General features: G+C 34.1%; 3 protein-coding genes and 1 non-coding gene across 11 annotated transcripts in view; 3 read left to right on the top strand and 1 right to left on the bottom strand.

The window, feature by feature from the left end:
- LOC134712411 (ATP-dependent RNA helicase DDX3X-like) overlaps positions 1-1,442 on the bottom strand; it is a 28,199-nt gene extending 26,757 nt beyond the window's left edge. For 6 of the 8 annotated variants that reach the window (XM_063573926.1, XM_063573927.1, XM_063573929.1 and 3 more), the window contains exons 1-2: positions 1,296-1,432; positions 553-607 (exon numbers count right to left, since the gene is read on the bottom strand). In XM_063573926.1, coding sequence (XP_063429996.1) covers positions 553-607; positions 1,296-1,340 — 100 coding nt within the window. In that variant the 5' untranslated portion in view covers positions 1,341-1,432. Of the gene's footprint in view, positions 1-552; positions 608-1,295 lie in introns of all 8 variants that reach the window. The other 2 variants (XM_063573933.1, XM_063573934.1) reach the window with 2 other exon arrangements.
- A 4,468-nt stretch (positions 1,443-5,910) lies between these two features.
- LOC134712410 (large ribosomal subunit protein uL2-like) lies at positions 5,911-13,263 on the top strand. Its single transcript, XM_063573925.1, has 7 exons — positions 5,911-6,042; positions 7,320-7,460; positions 7,958-8,099; positions 10,103-10,321; positions 12,018-12,133; positions 12,480-12,566; positions 13,139-13,263. The coding sequence occupies exons 2-7, from the start codon at positions 7,323-7,325 to the stop codon at positions 13,217-13,219; spliced, it is 783 nt and encodes a 260-aa protein (XP_063429995.1). The 5' UTR covers positions 5,911-6,042; positions 7,320-7,322; the 3' UTR covers positions 13,220-13,263.
- On the top strand, positions 11,104-11,172 carry LOC134712925 (small nucleolar RNA SNORD37). Its single transcript, XR_010106355.1, has one exon. It is a non-coding gene; the product is annotated as a small nucleolar RNA SNORD37 (small nucleolar RNA).
- A 5,590-nt stretch (positions 13,264-18,853) lies between the features above and the next one.
- LOC134711034 (uncharacterized) lies at positions 18,854-19,321 on the top strand. Its single transcript, XM_063571463.1, has one exon. The coding sequence runs from the start codon at positions 18,854-18,856 to the stop codon at positions 19,319-19,321; it is 468 nt and encodes a 155-aa protein (XP_063427533.1).
- Positions 19,322-20,407: the final 1,086 nt, after the last annotated feature.

The following is a 20,407-nucleotide window of genomic DNA, read 5'->3' as shown; positions in this document are numbered from 1 at the left end:
AATTACTGAAACCTTTTAAAAAGTCAACCCTCACAGTCTATAATGACAATAGAAATGTGAATTTGATTGATTTATTCATTTGTATTATCTTGCTCTTTTTATATTTTAGTCATTGCATTTTTTTTTTGTATTATACCTTATTCCTAAAGTTCATTAATGAATCAATTTTATCAAATATTAGTCAACTAGGACCGTCTAAATGACAGCTAAGACAATGTATAAAATAGAATTTCCCCTATTTAAATGATGAAATATAATAAATGCTGTGACATAAACAATTTGTTAACTGTAACTTTAACATTAATGACAGTTTGGGTTGAAATTCAAGTCTTAGTCTTTCATGTAGATAGTCCAAGTTGTCTAGCACCTCTCTTAAATCAATACATACATATATATACTAATTATATAAAAGAACATACTTAACACAGTAAACTTCATTCAGCACTGCAAATGATTTACATGTAAAGGTAACACAAAAATCACAAAAGAAGTGAAGTAAATAAAACAACAGGTGTAAATTTTAGTAAAATAGAACAAGCCAATATAACTTACTGTTGTAATTATTGTAAGAAGGACGACTGTTGTCTCCTAAGCCTAGACCAGCAAACTGCAAAATAAAACATTCAAAACATCTTCTTACAAGTTATGAACAAATAAATGCCTGTAAGTTGGAACTTTAAATTTTAATTTTTTAAGAGTCGTGTCCACCAATTAACTACTCACTAATACACCTTGTCCCTATTTGAGAATCTGCCCTGCCCCCCTTCATTCCAAAGAATCACGGTTTGAACTATTGCCTGTAATGATGCCATACAACAATACTAAGACTAGTGCTGGCTTTGTATTAATGATGTCCAATCTTATAGGATCCTTTGAGATGAATAGCACTATCTTTATATCTTGATTTACTGAGAAATTACATGTCTACTTGAACTACGAAAAATTGACAATTTTCAAGCCTTACAAACGTTTTTTAATGGGCGTTATGAAATATTTTGTAGACATTCTCACTTGACCCGAAATTCGCTCAGGATCTGAAAATTGACATTCTCTGTCAAGGTTAATAACATAGGTTTACATATCGTCTATTATATTTAATACGTGTGGGTCAAATCTATATTTTAACGCTATGAGTCCGAATATGAACAAAGGCAATGATAAAAAAAAATTCAGGCGTCCGCCATTTTAACACGAAGCGGCGCCTCGCCACATGAGTTTTTTTGCTTCTTTTTCACATTAAAAAGATTTTTTCGGTGTTTTTCTTCTTTAAAACAGTGAATGTATTACTCTCTTACCTGCTGATCTAGACCCTGTCCATTTTGATTGGGAGCATTTGACATATTATAGAAGTTTATGATGTTCTGTTCTGTAACGATGTTCGGCCTCTTGCTTAGTGGTAAAAGGACAAGGTCGTTTCAGCAGCACGGATCGGAAACGTGATAAGGGACAAATCATTTCACAATTTAATCAAAATATTTAATTTTGTGTTATTTTCTTTTTCTTTTATTATCTTCTTTTTACAAAAACTAAACTTAATTTTCAAATTGTACCTTTTTTTATCTAAAAAAATTGATCAATTGATATCTTCCTTATCGAAGGACCCACGATCTAAAATAATATAAATAATTTTCCGTCGGAAATTGCCGATTGACATTCGATTGAAATTAGTTATCAAAGGCCATTCAGCGGATTTATCCGAGATTTGGCTGTTCGTTATATCTCGGTCTTTCCCGGTTTTCTTCGTCTTAATGATGTACTTAGATCTACTTAGTGATCTATCTACACGCTCGAGTCTACACGTGTCTATCTATCTATATATTTTCACATTTGAGGTTTGTATAGGCAAGGATTTGTATAGTTAGACTAGTCTAACCAGACCAGAGACATATAATACATGTCTCTGGTCTAACTATACAAATCCTTGGTATAGGGGAGGGGGTACAAGCTAGGCCGTAACTATAGGCATCTTATTTTAGGGAGGCAAAATAATTGAGCCGGGCGAAGCAAGGCGATTTTTTTTTTTGGAGGGTATGAAATGAATGGTGCAAAATACTGCATTCTAAGCATTTTTAGAGAGTTTGATAATGTTTTGAATTTGACACTTTTTATATAATTTTTTCATATTTTAAGACTTTTACTAACACCAAATTTTTAACAACTTTATTTAAATTTATATGTAAGATAATCATCCAAATATCACTTATTTGAGTCTGCTGCCAGAACATAGAACAAACATCGATTCAGTAGAGTTTGCCAAAATTTTCTTTTGCCGGTTCAGTCAAATCGTTTCAGAATCATAATTTGGTCTGTTGATATCCTTATCGCGATGAACATGGAACATGACAAGACCGCACAAGCTCTCGCCACTCATGCAAGCTCTTTTGCAAATTTTCAGTATTTTCAGGGGAGTCTGTGTTTCTAAAGGTAGCACATTATCATCAACACAATGATCAATGTCTTCTTCCAATTCCTTCTCCATCAGTAATTCGGTAGCAGCATCGGCAGTAACAGTTTTGTTTGCAAAAGGGAATTAAGCTTTCCTGTAAGCACCATCATACAGTCGCAGTTACAAAATATTAAACTCGCTTTTATGCTGACAAAGAGTAGACAAACTAGGGATAGAATGAGATAAGATACAAGTATATGATTCTATCTATAGAGTAAGTATATCTGATATGGGTACAGAGGAAACTGGAATGGAATTTTTGACGTTTACATGTAGGTCCGTAATTTCCAATTATTTCTGGAAATAGTTTGTGGTATTTTAGTTCCAGAATTTATAAATTTGGGGGTGTCCGATTCCGAAACCCCGAATATAAAGAAACGAAATTCTGTAGTCCCGAATAAGTAAAGACGAAATCCTGTGTGAAAGGTTCTACCATTCCTCAATAATATCAAATTGGAATATGGGATATTCTTTCAATTTTTAAGGTTAAAGAAATATGGATAAAAACTAATCCATGCATGTTTCATATTATTTATATTTTATTATCTGTAAAGAGAAAGATTAAAGTTGGTGAAATGAATACGCAGACAGAACTGCCCCCTTGCGATGCCCAGTACTTGATTTGTCAAAAGTTGGTGAAACGGAGAAATGAATACGCAGACAGGACTGCCTCCTTCCGAAGACCAGTACTTGATTTGTCAGTCTACTTATCGTTCTTGGATTGTACTAATGAAGTTATATGCAATACTCAGACTCTGTTCACAAAAATAGATTACTAGAATTATTCCTTCTTTACCTTCAGTGTCGCTTTTCCTTTTTCTGCAAGAGCCTTTTTTTAACTAAAGATCCATGATGATTATCGTTAATTTAGGTTAATTTAATTGAGAAACATCACCCGTTGAGATGCTGAGTTATATCCAGGAAGAATAGTTTAAAAGGAATGATGACAAGTTATAGAAATCAAGATTGAGACAGAACAACAAATGACTATTATATTTATATATATGTATAAAAAAAAAATCAGTGTCGAAATTTTAGTGAGGCAATTGCCTCACTTGCCTCAAGGGTAGTTACGGCCTTGCCGGGTATCAATATCCCATATCCCAATAAGTTCTTGGACTTATATCCCATATCCCTGTAATGTTTACCCCTAATATCCCAATAAATACTTTTTACAAATATACCGTATCCCTAAAACTATTTTGAAATATCCCAAGAAAATATTAATTCATTCCCAAACCAATTTTGGATACAATATTCGTAAATACGTGTTGTACTAGATGCGATGTAGTAAGGATGTGGGCTTTTTCACAGAGAAAAGTTAATCATTCAGAATTAATCAGAGATCTTTAAATTTTTATGTACACGTCTCTGGAATAACCAATATATAAGCGTTTGTACCGTCAGTTGATAAATAAAAAGTTACTGTACGTAGGGATAAGCATGTAATTTAATAGTAATTATCGGCATGATTATCATTAAATCAGTAAAACATGAAGTCAGTGACTGGTCGAGATTTTCGCTTCCTCTTTCCTCTCATGGGTAAACTGGCAACATTGGTTGTAGATTCCTCCTCTATAAATCCATCTCTACCCTTTCTTGTAATGTGACCATATCTGATTATATACCAAATTTTGTAATGCATGCGTAAAATAGGAATCTTCAGAAATTACTATTACATCGTCTTCAGCTTGAAAGTCATCTAGTAGTATAATTTCAATAACACTCTCTCACCATAAATGTTTCTGATGTTTCTGTAACTACACTCAACGGGATCAAGAGGGTGGATTTTGTCACCGGAGCAAATCACTTTCCATAAACAAATTTGGCATCATCAGGCATTTTATAGCAATCTGATGTGATGACAATGTAAAAAGGACTAGATGGTAGACCGTTGATGCCACGTTTAAAAACACATACTGTTGATCCCTTGCTATAGATTACATTTCTGGTTTCCTGGATATCAACTGTTGAACATCTGGAAGTTTCCTTAAATAACAATTCAAAGGAATAGTTCCTCAACTGGGTGGTCTTTGGTGCTCATGTTTCTTACCGTTATCTGAACACATTGTCCATTTTCTACTTTCCATTCTCCCATTGCATTTATTTTTGTGTCTGAAAGTATTACTTCTTTAGGCTGAGACATTTCCTCCAGAGAATGACTGAAAATTCAATTGAAAGCAATAACTTGAGAATTTTTCAATAATTTGAATACTCACTAGTATAATACAAGAAGCACATTTGTGTGATTTTTTTTAAATAGTTCTATCTCGTACACATTTCGAAAATCTGCGAGCGAATTGTTTCATTAGTGGTGTGTCATTGATTGCACTCATCTCGGAGAAAAGATTTTCAACAATGGTTGTGGATGTAATTTTCAGCGAGAATTTTGTGTTTCATTCACAACATCTCTAGACTTTTTAAAGCAGTGATTAACTGTGAAATGTCATGTTTTTTCTGCATTGAATTTGCACCATCTAGATCTTGAAGAGCATGTTTTATGATGTCATTGTTTTGATCTCAATATCACAAAGACAAAGAAAGTCATCAATGTCATCTTAAGTCTTGAATTAGCAATATCTATTAAGAAGTTCTGTTTGAGAAGTTCTGTTTGAGAAACCCAAATGTTGACAAGAGCCTGTGTAAAATTTCTAAATACTTAAGTAAACTACTGCTAGGGGTTATCATTTTAACCTGACAACAACAGTATCACATACAAAAACATTTTTTTCTCTGAACACACAGAAGTAGGTTGCTGAAATTGAGCAGTCGTTTGACATCCATCTTCACTTCCAGCTCTTCCTGTACCTGCCAATCGTTTGCACTTTGTCTAGTCGGTTTTATGTCTTCCACTTTGTATGGGTCCCACAACAGACGCATACTCCGATGATGGTCGGACCATGGATCTGTGGGTTGTTTCTCGGACTGTTTTGTTACCGAGTCCCTGAAGTTGCGGCGCAAGAATCCTAGAGCTCTTGGTGCTTTTGCTGCTGTTATCTCTACCTGCTTTTTCCAAGTTAAGTCTTCGCTAAGAGTAACACCAAGATATTTGCTGCTGTCCAAAACTTCAAGTTGGTGTCCATGTAGGTGGTACTGTGTCTTTAAGATGTCACTGAGTTTTCGGTTGGTGCCTATTCTGATGACTGTGCATTTAGCAGGGTGAAAGCTCATCTGCCATACATGTTCCCATAGTTCTAGGGCAGTCAGGTCTTGTTGAAGGTTAATTGCATCTGCTTGATTCCTGATGTGCTTATATAACAATTTTAAGCTGTCATCGGCAAAAAGGCGAACTGCAGAAGATGATACTGTGTCAGGCAGGTCGTTTAATCTATCAAATGCATTGATCGGCCAAAAAAAGTGATGGACATGAGTTTTATGAAATTTAGACAGTAGTTTGTTTATGACATAGTCTAGCGAACAAAAAAATACTCAACACTCTCCGCGTGATTAATTTAAATGTTGATTGTTGTCTCTACTTTTCCAATGTTATATTGTAGGTACTTAGTGAAAATTATCTGGTACCTTGTGTAACAATGATTTTCAAAAACCAGTCACCATCAACTTCCTTTTCCGGTCTATATTTTTACTAGATACCCGTGAGTGAAATATTATCGCTAGAAATCCATCTCAATCTTATGAATTTTGCCTCCTAAAACATTGTTTGACACCATTATACATTCAAATTATATGTCTTCTTTTTGAAAATAAGACAAAACCTTAGTAATTTAAATATATTTCTAACAAACACCATGCAGGTCCTCTCTTAAGGCAATAACGATAAATGTTACTGACGATTATGTATTTGTGTGCTTAAATGGTTCACCGATATAGTACCAAGCTTTTCTTCTGAACGAAGTATTAAGATTGCATATTATTAAAATGGTAGTAGGTAGGTTACTGTCAGTTTTACAAGCTAATGAATATTAAATCCTCATTACTGATTAGAATCCTACTTTTCGACAGCAATACACCGTTAGTCACTATATTTGGTATGGATAAGTGACATGATCCAATAGACGTATTTACACTTGTGTGCAAATTTGTCCGCCATTACGTAAAATCGCACAGGTTCCCGTAAACTTTGACATCATAATTTAAAATATTTGACGTCACAATTTAAAAGTAATTGTTGCTTGACGTCAAAAGGTGATTTGGAGTAGATCTAAGGTCATTCGGAGGCAAGATAATTTTCAGCTAAAAACCAAAAGTGTGAATACGTTTATGAGACAACTATCCAGCAGTTGTAAGCAGCCTTTCATTCTTCAAAAACTGACATTTCATTTTCAATGAGAAAACCCATACTGTATACTATCTGTAAAGTAATGTGACGTCCATTGCCAGACAAGGCCCAAGCTTATCTGGCTAAACAGCCATTGGATTCAAGTAATCTCTAGTGCCTTGGAGTGCATAGTAGTAGTGGACAAATAGGCCATGGGCATGGCATGTAAAATGTGAAGTAACTAACTGCTTAATTAGTAATTTGTTACAACATAATTTACAGTAATTTCATATGTGAATTTGTAAATTGGTAACTTTATACCAAGTTTATTTAAAGGATTAACAAGGCCTAAGTAGTTTTGTAGTTTGGTGTCCCCTACTATTGACTCTCATATATACCTGAAGCAGGGAAAAATTAAAAAAAACCCACATATTTGCTTTGTAAAAAATATCATACCTTCAATGATGACCATGCTAGTGTAAGTTGTATGGTTCGCTACTGCATGACCCCTACAGATTCATAGAGGGTTAGTAAAATTCATAGGGGCTGAGGCCGGAGTTTTATATGGATATGTATAATTTTCATGGTTGTCATGCTCAATTGAACAATTTCATGTCGGATAATCATTGATGATAAAAATTTGCTTGTTTTCAGATAATGGGAAGAGTAATTAGGTCCCAGAGAAAAGGGCCTGGAAGTGTTTTCAAGGCCCGCACAAGAAACAAAAAGGGTAGAGCAGCTTTTAGACCAGTTGATTTTGCTGAGAGACATGGTTACATAAAAGGCTGTATCAGGGTATAAGTAATATTAATTTTAGAATGCAGGTATTCAAACTCTTTGGCTCAAAGTCGTAAAATATTACTATTTTCCTATCTGTATTACTATAATAATATGCTTGTGTACACCATGAATGAATGCAGGGACTCAACTATATTTGTTTTGCTCCTAGAGATTGTTGAGTTCCACTTGAAATTTAAGGTGCCCAACCAATTTTGGTACTAATTTTAAAAAATGTACTTTTTAGTCAATTTTTAAGATGGAGAGAGCTATAGTGCATACATTATTTTTTTTGGTTATCTGTTAAAGCATAATTAGCAGAGACTTGCAATTTAATTTTTATATCAATTTGACACATAATTATATGGTTAAGCAGAAATAAAAGCAGTGTTTAAATTGCTGTTTGTTTTTGCTTTAAAGCTTTATATTGGGGGAATCTTCTTGTTAAGCACATATTGTGTACCATAAACCTACATGTGCCTTTTAAACAATTGCCAAGATTTTATGTATTTTAGGACATTATACATGACTCTGGTCGTGGTGCTCCTCTTGCCAAAGTGGTATTCAGAGATCCATACAGATTTAAACAAAGAATGGAGACCTTTGTAGCAGCTGAAGGAATGTACACTGGACAATTTGTTTATTGTGGCAAAAAAGGTATATAACTATATTAAAATACAATGGTTTGTTATATAACTAAAAACACATGATCTCTTATATAAACAGTCAGGGGTACTACTTAAGCCAGTGATTTCAGAATCACTTCTTCAAGTGATTTTGGCTGTGAATTATTTAAAAAAAATCTATAAATAGACTTTTTAAAATCACTGAAACCAGTAATTTGAGAAGATCACTTTAATAAGTGTTTATAACTTTTTCTTGATATTTTTCTTTTAGCTTTGCTTTTTTATTGGTAAAAGGACAAGAATTCCATTGAAAAAACACAACTATGTACAACTAGAAATTGTCTTTTGCTAAATAAGTCTGTCAGTTTTTACAATTTATTCAAAATAAGCATTTTCTGGAATAATTTATAGATCAGGACATAACCTTGAAGTATATCATTCTAATTCTAAGGAAAACAAATCTGGTTACCTAATATTGTTGACCTTTGTCTGATAGTCAGAGTAGTTAATGTATATTTGATAACAGAACAATTCCCAAGGGTACTTTTTAAAGCTTTAGCGCACTAACTTACTGGCACTAACTTACTGGCCAAGCGCACTGGTGAAGTTAATATCCATAGAAAAAAGGATAATTGATCTATGTAGGAAAATTTTAGAAAAGTTTGTGAAAATATGGAAAATCAATGAAATTAGCAATTGAAGATCAAAGGAAACACCAAAATCACTTATATAGGTGATAACTGAATTTATCAAATCATTGAAATAGGTGATAATGAAACCACTTGTTTAAGTAGCACCCCTGACTGATAAACTCATTAAATTTGTGAACCTATATTTATTTCTAGGTGTGACCCCATCTTTTAGAATCAATTTGTGATAAACTAGTTAACTCATTAGAGATTTCTGGAAAATCAGGCATTTTCGAAAATTTGCAATAATATGCAAATTAGCAGACTCTTGATGCTGTAACTGCTGCTCATTTATTAAACTATGTATTGAAATTTGGGGGCGGATGGCATGGGTGGGGTGGCAGGTGGAAGATTTTCTCGTGGGTTTGAACCCACCCCCACTGAAAAATGGTCATTTTCCGTCTATTTTCCGATTTTAAAACAACCTTGAGAGGTGAACATTAACCAGACTGTGTTTCTGTGTCATTCAAGTATTACCCTATAGTTACAGCAGTCCATGCATGCTAACTGGGAGTATATGGGACTTAAGTGTCTTGCTGGCGAATTGTTATCGTCAAGTTAGGTCTGCCTAAATGTCCGTTTTTACAGATTTTTGACAAAATGGTGACCTAGATTTTACATACTAGATTCCCATTTGCCATATTATACCTCTTTGTGTTCCTATACCACCTATGCATGCATTTACGATAATAGTGTATACCTACAATGACTACCAGTTAAGTAGTGGCCATCAACAGATGCCCACCCCCACCTGATTTTGGCTACTTTTCACGTTTTTCCGATTTTGAACTCTTAAACGGCTTTCAAAGTGCCATATTTTCATGAACAGACATCTGACAAGAGGTAATGGACCATAAACTGCTTGGTTGAAGTCCCTGCTATCAGGACAGTTCAAGTTGGGCAATTCAAAAAAGGTATGGAGGGTCATACGTGCCATCAAAGAATTGTTGTCGCCATGACGCCTATATGCTTCATTAGGGGTTAATGGGTTAAAGATAAATAGTACATTTTATCTCAATTCTAACCAAATATATAATTATGCATTGTGAACACAACTCTAGTATTTTAGAAATGCATCAAATTTTGAAAGTTTTCCTGGCCTACCAAAAATACAGCACCTGTACATGTATGTTTTCACAACATTATTATTCTGCTACCCTTTTAGTCGCTGTCAATCTTAATGATTTTGCATCCCTGCAGATTTCATGGCAAACATAAGTTCATGATATTTTGTCATATTAAATAAACAGCTGTACAAATTAATATTGATATTTGATTTATAATAATCTTTGATAGATATATGATGATTGATTGCAGCCAGTTTTATTATTTAATTATTTTGCAGCCTCTCTCCAGATTGGCAATATCTTACCAGTTGGTGTGATGCCTGAAGGAACCATTGTATGCTCACTTGAAGAGAAAACCGGTGACCGAGGACGATTGGCCAAAGCTTCAGGTGGCTATGCCACAGTAATCTCACATAACCCAGATACCAAGAAGTCTAGGGTAAAACTGCCATCAGGCGCCAAAAAAGTTATCCCATCAGCAAACAGAGCTATGGTTGGTAGGTATTCACATTGGTATAAATGGCAAATTATACTGCAAATTCAGAAATTATTACAATGTATTTATTATTGCGAAAAATGGGACTGGGTTGTAATTGCCATAATTTAAACAAGCATCTAGAAATTTTTTATATAAATTAGATAGGATTTTTCGCAATATCACAATTATTCTAATCATATTTTAGTCTAAAACTACAAAATCACAATAATAAATAATTGGACACTTGCCTGAACCTAACTAAACTTCTATATAGAACAATTTTGTCACTTGCCAGTTGCCTATATTTTTCACATATTAGCAGATATAAGATGATTTCTTATATAAATGTCTTGGAAAATAAAAATGAATACTGCTAAATGATGAATACAAAACATTCTTCACTTTGACCTGAATTAAAGGTGATGAACACTATAAAAGTATCTGATGCAGATTCATTCCTATTCATGTTCTCATCAATCTTTGGGTTGCCTTTATATGCACGGGGAATAAGTTATTAAGAATGTGGAATGGTTTAAGCCATATAAAGTTTAAATTGAGTAACACCAAGAATAAGTTCTTGACAACAAGGGTTTTAGGACAGTACAGTCCTTATAACTAACATGTTCATCGTAAGCCTGAAAAACCATTTAAAAATTCCCCATGTATTATGTCAAGATGTTTTTGTCTGCAGTCATCATTATTTTAATGTGAAAATGTCAGCCTAACATTTGTACTGTTTGGTATAAGTTATGTCTTGTCTTACAAAATATCACTTTGTAAAAAGCAGAATAAGATTTGATAAATGATGATTACAAATATTCTTCACTTTGACCTGAATCATTTGTGATGAAAATTTAAAAGTATCTGATTCAAAGTTATTCTGATTTCTTTCTTTAAATTGAAAAAAAATCGCTTGTCCAAACAAACATGAAAACACTTGCTCCAAAATAAATTTGCATCAATAAAAATTGGTATGCATTTTGGAGTTGAGATGTCAAATTAATGAGTGCAAATATGAATTTGAGTATAGAACTTTGTGAATTTTAAAATGAGTAAGAGAATATTTATACAGGAAAATAATATTTTTTTCATAGTGATGGTGCATTATGTTCTGGGATCTGATTCTGTTGGTTTTTCTGTCAATCCGTTTCGTTTTGGTTAAAATCTTTGTGTGATCAAACTTGTTTTATTTAAGAATTGAATGCTTCTTTTTGTTAATTTATTTGGGTGTAAAAGCTTTGACCGAAGTACATTTTGTATGAAGCGCAGCAGTGCTTCATTCTAAAAATGTAAGCACGGTCAACGCTTTTAGAACCCTATAAAGTTATAAAAAGAAGCATTCAATACTTTTTATTACATTTTTAACTAGGATCATGAAAACACGATTTTTATCAATTTTATTTAATTCACCTGTGCACTTTATTGTGGGACCTCGTGTCATCATGAATGATAAATGTTATTGTCTGATGCAATTGCTTACGGAATAACATGTAATGTGCAGTTAGCCAATCAGAATAACGTATTATAATGAAACATACATCTAATGTAATTATTATGAAGTGAACTTTTGAGAAAAAAACTTTTAACCCAGATTTCACAGCTTAAACTTAACATTAAATGATGAGAGACATTGTGTCATTTGGGTGCATTATCTTGTTTAGAAAAAATGGATCAATTACTTGAATGAATTAATAAAAAGTTAATATTAATTGTAGGAATTGTATCTGGTGGTGGACGTATTGACAAACCCATGTTAAAGGCTGGTCGTGCATACTTCAAATACAAAGCAAAGAGAAATTGCTGGCCTAAAGTTCGTGGTGTGGCTATGAACGTATGTATATTTACAGTTAAAACTGCCTCTGTGTAGGTCATTTGACCCGTATACAAATGCTAAGTTTAGCCAGCCTTCATTTAGCAGATATAAGATTGAGAACTCAGAAGTCTAAATAATATTTACTGTTAGTAGTGTTAAAAATTAATCAAAACCAAATAATCTCTTTATGTAGTAGAGGAGCACACACAAGTGTTATAATACAACCTGCATTTGCATCTTTTGATTTTCTGCAGCTTCTGACAGCTAGGAAATGATAAAAAAAAATTAATTATAACTTAGATTTCTTATACATATAATATGAGAAGGCAAGTTACAATTATTTATTTATATCTTGTTTTTGTAGCCTGTTGAGCATCCCCATGGTGGTGGTAATCATCAACATATTGGTAAAGCCTCAACAGTTAGAAGAGACACATCAGCTGGTAGAAAGGTAAGGAGAAATTTCATTTGTAGGGTGGGCTACATATTCTTAAATGTAGTTGAGTAATGTTTTTGTTAAGCCCCACCATAGCAGAGGGGGGCATTAAGTTTTACCCTTGTCTGCCTGTACGTACACAACCATGTCTCAATATTGGTTTCTGTTCTCTAACTTGAATTTGCCTCAACCAAATGATAAAAACTTATACACAATACTTATAACTACAAACACAAATCAAGTTTGAATTAAGAGATGTCATTTAAACATTCTAGAATTATCCCCCTTTATAAATTGCTAGAATTACAAATTTTTTGTTTCCGTTCTTAAACTTAAGTTTGTCTCAACCAAATATCATGTTACTTTACAAAATGCTTATTACCACAAAATACAGATCAAGTTAGTTTTTGTTGTATCACTTTAACAGTTATGCCCCTTTAGCAATGAAAAAATTGCAAACATTTTAGTTTCAAGGCTATAAATTTGATCCATTATATATAAGCATCAACAATTTTTTGACAATTTTCACACAATTATATAATATCCAATGTTTCACTGGTAATGATAACTTTTAACTCTATTTACAGGTTGGTCTTATTGCTGCCCGTCGTACTGGAAGAATCAGGGGTACAAAGAAACTGCCAGTTAAAGGAGGAGAGAAAGAATAAACTAATGGGACTGAATAAAATAAATTAAAAAAATCCTAAAATTATTGTGTTAAGAGATGGTCAACAGAGTGAACTTCCTAGTATCTTACCTAATGAGTACTGATTACCTGATTAAATCAAGAATGTACTTCATGACTCAGAAAAGAAGCAGAGTGGTCTTAGTTACCACTGTAATCACTACCCAGTCAACACTGAGGTTGTGAGTTTAACCCAGCTCGTGCAGGTGCACTATACTCCAATCTTAATTGACAAGGATTGCCAGTTTCCTATTAAAGGTTGTGGTTTTCTTAGGGCATTCTGGCTCCTCCACCAATAAAAACTGGCCACCACGAAATAGCCTAAATGTGGTGCAGAAAAGTGGCATTAAAACACATCAAAATCAAATCAACATAAATCTGGATGTATTGGCAAGTATTGCCTGACTTGACACAAAGAATAAGGTGTATTGCTTGACATGACACATCAAAACAAGTTGTTCCACAAATAAGCATTAGCAAGCATCAATATTTTAGTATCACAATTTAAATTAAAGAAATGAGATGTTTTAAACTTAAATTCAGACCAAAGAACTAAATGCTATCAAACTTTGTACAAAATGATTATTACCACAAAATACAGATAAGTTTGAACTTGGGTGCTGTCACTTCTAACCTTTCTAGAGTTATGCCCTTTACAAATGGAAACATTGTTGATATTTTAAGTTTAATTCTCTTAACTTAAGTTAACTTAAAACAAATGCTATGAAACTTATACACAATACTTATTACCATAGAACTCTTGATCACAATTGTAAATTTGGATAGCTTCACTTTTAGTCTTTCAGTTTATAACTTTGATGTGCCAGCATTGTAATCTGATATTCATGGACACATTCTCCATTTATTTAGAACTTTGAATAGATTAAACAATTGCAATACTGGAGACATTGAAACTATTGTCTTGCCTACAAAGACCGTCGCTGAATGTGTGAAATTTGGATTACAATCGCGCAATTTGTAAACTTTATATAATGCTACATATTTCAGAATGTAGATGACCTGGATTCCACATTTATGAAGTTTATTTTTGTCTTTGTTCTCTTTTTATACAACCACAAAAGAAAATTGCGGTCATATACTGGTATCGCACCAATGTCCAAAGACATTAGGTTTAATCTATGACCACAAAAGGCAATATAAAGCTGATGGAGGAATTTTATTTAACATCTTACTGTTAAGGGTGTACTCCTGAGCCAAAAAATTCTAGAATCAAATGGCATCGTCCAAAGACCCATTTGGTGTCGAGACAATAACTTGAGTGAATTGATGATAGATCTCTGAAATTTATTAAGAAGGTTCAATACCACAAAAGGAAGGTTGGGATTGAATTTGGGAAGATGGTCCCAACCGTTTTGGAATAAGGGGCCCAAAATAAGCATTTTCCTACTTTCAATATATTAACTTGTGTATAAGTATTTCAATTGCTCTGAAATTGTACCACAACTTGCAGGTTTGAATTCATCTTGGGCCTTATGATGCAAACAGTTTAGGTTTTAAGGGCCAACAACTAGCATTTTTGTTGTTTTTGGACAATAACTTGTAAGTGTATGGATCTCTCTAACATTTTACCACAAGGTTATTAAATGTGGGAATTGGGGGCCAAAAACGAGCAATATTCAAGCTTGATTCTGTCTGAATTTGGATTGGGATCAAATTTTGAAAGGATAGGTTTCTGACACAAAATAAATGTAAAGATCTTAAATTTATTGCACAATAAAGAATTCTTCTTGAAAATTTTCAAAACTCCCTCTCCCCTTGGAGCAATTACAATAACCTTTCCTTTGTAGGATGGAAATTTGTAGTACGATTTCAGAGAGATCCATATTCTTAAACGCGAGTTATTGTCTGGAAACTAAAATCAGAGGTCGAACCCTGAACAGTTGGGGCAATATGGACACAACATTTAAGCTTGATACAGCTCTGAATCCGGATTGTGATTAAATAGTTGACGCAACATAGGTTTCAATAGAACTTAAACTTAAAACAACATTTATTAATTCTGGTCCAATATCCCAAATCTAAATACATGGTCAGTGGCGGATCCAGAAATTTTCTTAAGTGGGGACCCACTTACTGACCTAAGAGGGGGCACGCTTCAGTGATTTCCTATATAAGCAACCAAATTTTTTCTCAAAAAGGGTGGCCTGGCCCCCCCCCCCCCCCCCCCTAAATCCGCCTCTGATGGTTGACTCCGCATATAATGTTCCATTTTTGACCTCACTATGGACCAATTTGATAACTGGGCCCAAATATTAAAAATGTAAATAATGGTTAGAATCGGCATATTGAGGAACCCCATATATTCAATTTTTGTTGAAATCAAAGATTAACTTTTATACGACCGCAAATTTTGAAAAAAATTTCGTTGTATATTGCTATCACGTTGGCGTCGTCGTCCGAATACTTTTAGTTTTCGCACTCTAATTTTAGTAAAAGTGAATAGAAATCTATGAAATTTTAACACAAGGGTTATGACCATTAAAGGAAGGTTGGTGTTGATTTTGGTCCCAACATTTTAGGAATTAGGGTCCAAAAAGGGCCCAAATAAGTATTTTCTTGGTTTTCGCACTATAACTTTAGTTTAAGTTAATAGAAATCTATGAAATTTTGACACAAGGTTTATGACCACAAAAAAAAGGTTTGGATTGATTTTGGGAGTTTTGGTTTCAACAGTTTAGGAATAAGGGGCCAAATGAGCATTATTCTTGGTTTTCGCACAATAACTTTAGTAGTGGCAAGAAATATTTAATTTCACAATATTGTGAAATAGCAAATTTTTTTTTTAATTAGAGTTATCTTTCTTTGTCCAGAATAGTAAGCACGAAATATCTTATTGCAAGAATTTTTTTTAATTGGAGTTATCTTTCTTTGTCCAGAATCAACTTAAATCTTTGTTATATAAAATATACAATGTATATTCACTTTTTACTACCAACTGATAAATTTAAATAATCTTTACCATTCAGTGATAACAAGCAGTTTTTTTACATCTTAATATTTTATGATGTATTTAAATGAGTAGTTATTGTTGCAAACTCCATCAGAATATTTTAATTGAGATTAGTTTTGGAATAAGGGAAAGGGGGATGTGATTAAAAAATTGGGTTCAATTTTTCTCATTTGAAATTTTATAAATAAAAAAAAAAAATCTTCAAACATTTTTTTGAGAGGATTAATATTCAACAGCATAGTGAATTGCTCTAAGAGAAAACAAAAAATTTAAGTTCATTAGAACACATTCATTCTGTGTCAGAAACCTATGCTGTGTCAACTATTTAATCACAATCCAAATTTAGAGCTGAATCTAGCTTGAATGTTGTGTCCATACTTGCCCCAACCGTTCAGGGTTCAACCTCTGCGGTCGTATAAAGATACGCCCTGCGGAGCATCTGGTTGGACCTTAATGTAGATCAATTCTAAAATGGGACAATACTGTGCAATTGAATATTTCTTGCTATTGTGCAATTGAAAATTTCTTGATATTGCGCTATACTGTTAAATTGAAAATTTCTTGCTATTGCACAATACTTAATATAATAATTTTGGACCAATTTGAAAACTGGGCCCATAATTAAAAAAATCGAAGTACAGTTTAGATTCAGCACATCAAAGAACCCCAAGAATTCCAGTTTTGTTAAATCAAGCTAAGTTTAATTTTGGACCCTTTGGGCCTTAATGTGGACCAATTTGAAAACAGGACCAAAAATTCAGAATTTGAATACACGGTTAGATTTGACACATCAAAGAACCCAAATAAGTTATTTTTCATGAAATCAAACAAAGTTTAATTTTTGACCCTTTGCTAAACTGTTTGGACCAAAACTACCAAAATCAATCCAAACCTTCCTTTTGTGGTCATAAACCTTGTGTCTAAATTTCATAGATTTCTATTTACTTATACCAAAGTTATGGTGCGAAAACGTCATACCAATATACGACTAAAAAAAAATCAATTTTTGCGGTCATATAGAAAAAAGAAAAATCACAAAAATACTGAACTTAAAGGAATATCAATTCGGAAAGTGGTCCATTAGCACATGGAAAAATCAAATAACAAAACGTATCAAAAGCGAATGGACAAGAACTGTCATATTCCTGACTTGGTACAGGCATTTTCAAATGTAGAAAATGGTAAAACTGGTTCTATAGAAATCACTCTGATTCAAACAATAAATTCTCTGAAACTGACTGATTCCTAGATTGATGACATATTTGTTACGCCTGGAGGCCGTTTTTTTCCCCAACAAACTATCGGTATTCCAATTGCAGCCAACTATATGCTCCTCCCTCATCTTGCCGGGTGACTTGTTCCTTTATTCACACGAGACTGACTTCTATCATCTAGAAAGATCGTTTAAGATACAGTCTGAAAAATATTGAAATATAGTTTTCAGAAATCGTGATGTTACAAGTATTTTAAATCAATTATCCTTTATATTATTCTGTATAAATCAATAAAATCAAAGGCACATATACTATTTTTAGAAGTTTATTTTATTAGCTGTATTTGGCAAAACTTGAAGAAATTTTTGGGTCCTCAATGTTCTTCAACTTCGTACTTTATCTGGCCTTGTAAACTTTATTTAGATTCGAGCGTCACTGATGAGTCTTTTGAAGACGTAACGCGCGTCCGGCGCATATGCAAATTTCCAATCCCGGTATCTATGATGATATAAAAAGAAGATTTGTATGGTTGTCAATGAGACAACTCTCCACAAGAGACCAAATACCACAATAATTTAGGTCGCCGTACTCGGTCTTTAACAATGAACAAAGCCAGCTCAACGAAGCCTAACGTAAGGGTACCCAAATTGCACCTATTTAGAAAAAATAACAATTAAGCGGTAAACCACCAACTTCAAATACACCTATCAAAGACAAAGACAAAAATACCCTCACTAAACTGGAAGATCAACTTGAAAGGTGGAAAGAACATTTCGAGCAGGTTCTTAACCGGCCCCCACCTACAGATCCACCTGAATTACAAAATGGTCCAATATTAAACATCAAAACCAGCAAAATAACAAAAACTGAGGTTAACAAAGCTATCAAAAGTCTAAAAAATGGAAAAGCAGGCGGCATTGATAACATACCATCAGAAGCTAAAAAAGTCTTGGATGATACATCTGTCCTTAGCCTGTTACAACTTATAAATAAGATCTGGGAAGAAGAAGAAATACCAGATGACTGGAGTAAAGGACTTTTGGTAAAAATCCCTAAGAAAGGTAACAAGTCGCTTTGCAAAAACTGGAGAGGTGTCATTTTATTGTCCATACCTAGTAAACTGCTCTGTAGCACCATCCTTATCAGAATGAAAAATGAAGTCGACAAGATGCTTAGAGATGAACAAGCTGGCTTTAGACAAGAAAGATCATGTGTAGACCAAATAGCCACATTGAGAATTATTATTGAATAGACAATAGAATGGCAGACGACACTATACCTAAATTTTGTGGATTTCCAGAGAGCTTTCGATAGCATTGACCATCAGGTTCTATGGGACATTCTGGCACACTATGGAATCCCACAAAAGATCATCAAAATGATAAAACTGCTTAACGACCAATTTTCCTGTCAAGTTATACATGGTGGAACTATGACCGAATCATTCCCTGTTACAACTGGGGTACGTCAAGTTTGTCTTCTCTCTCATCTCCTTTTCCTAGTTGACTGGGTTGGTAAATCAGCCTACAAAGATCCAAAAGGCATCGGATGGACCCTCACAACTCGTCTTGAAGATCTCGAATTTGCTGATGACATTTGTGCACTATCCCATCGCTTTCAAGATGCTCAACATCAGACCAAAAGTTTTGAAACAGTAGCAAAACAAACAGGCCTATACATCAACGCACCGAAAACTAAGTCAATGAGGCTAAATACAAACCAGCAAGATTGTCTCGAGATCGACGACTCTACTGTTGAAGATGTTCAACATTTCACCTATCTTGGAAGTATTGTCAGTACATCAGGAGGCACAGACAAAGACATATCGACAAGAAAAAAGAAATCACAACAGGTATTTTCCATGCTTAAACCTGTTTGGATGTCATCAGTAATGCTGTAAGAACTAGCACAAAGTTAATGATATTTACCACCAATGTGAAATCTGTACTCTTATACGGATCAGAAACCTGGAGAGAAACAGCTGCATCCATCAAATCTATCCAGACCTTTGTCAATAAATGTTTGAGAAACATCCTCAACATCAGATGGCCAAACAAAATATCCAACAATGAGCTATTGAGAAGAACAAAACAACAGCCAACAACCCAGACAATAAGAACAAGATAGTGGAAGTGGATCGGGCATACCCTCAGAAAAAAAGACACACACATTACCAAGCAAGCCCTAGAATGGAACCCCCAAGGACATCGAAAAAGGGGAAGGCCGAAAAACACCTGGCGCAGGGTACTAACAACCGAGCTGAGTAAAATTATGATGACCTGGAAAGAAACAAAACGAATAGCCATGGACAGGAAGAAATGGAAATAAACTGTAGTCGCCCTATGTCCCCCTTGGGACGAAGTGGATTAAGTCAAGTAAGTCAGGAATCTAAAGTGCGATGGTTACGCTAATGTACGATGGTTACGCTAAAGTGCGATGATATACGCTAACGTGCGATGCCTACACACGCTAAAGTGTGCCGGATGGTCTGCGAAAGTATAGACGTTATAAACGTACCAATAATGATCGACTTCACGGTTCAGCTAACAAGCTAATCAACGATATAACCTTCGCCTACAAACTCAACGAAATCGGCTGTAAAATATTAACGTTGCATAAGTCAAAACTTGGGGGAAGGGCATAAAAATGAAATTTTTGGTCTAGCTTACGTTGCAATCATAGTTCGTATCTGTTATACTGAGTATCAGCTAGTCAGTCATAAATCAAAATTTAAAGACATTTGGACTTGATAGGGGGACTTTGGATATGAAAAAGTGTCCTTTACACACGTATTTCACGTGAATAGTGTCCACTTTCAACACCTACAAAACCTATAAATAGCTTCACTGAATCAGTTATATCTAAATTAAAGTTTTAAAATCAGCATGCGGAAACTAGATCTCATAAGCATGTTTAACCCCGCCGCATTTTTGCGCCTGTCCCAAGTCAGGAGCCTCGAGATCTGGTCTTTGTTAGTCTTGTATTG

Source organism: Mytilus trossulus, chromosome 3, assembly GCF_036588685.1.
Source record: "Mytilus trossulus isolate FHL-02 chromosome 3, PNRI_Mtr1.1.1.hap1, whole genome shotgun sequence".
NCBI classification, from domain to species: Eukaryota; Metazoa; Mollusca; class Bivalvia; order Mytilida; family Mytilidae; genus Mytilus; species Mytilus trossulus.
Note: the sequence above shows the minus strand (reverse complement) of the source record. Positions and strands in the feature narration are given on the sequence as shown.

Coding starts and splice junctions, on each gene's coding strand:
- LOC134712410 (XM_063573925.1), top strand. CDS start 7,323: ATGGGAAGAGTAATTAGGTCCCAGAGAAAAGGGCCTGGAAGTGTTTTC. Junction 7,461..7,957: donor ACATAAAAGGCTGTATCAGG/GTATAAGTAATA, acceptor TATGTATTTTAG/GACATTATACATGACTCTGG. Junction 12,134..12,479: donor TTCGTGGTGTGGCTATGAAC/GTATGTATATTT, acceptor TTGTTTTTGTAG/CCTGTTGAGCATCCCCATGG.
- LOC134711034 (XM_063571463.1), top strand. CDS start 18,854: ATGACCGAATCATTCCCTGTTACAACTGGGGTACGTCAAGTTTGTCTT.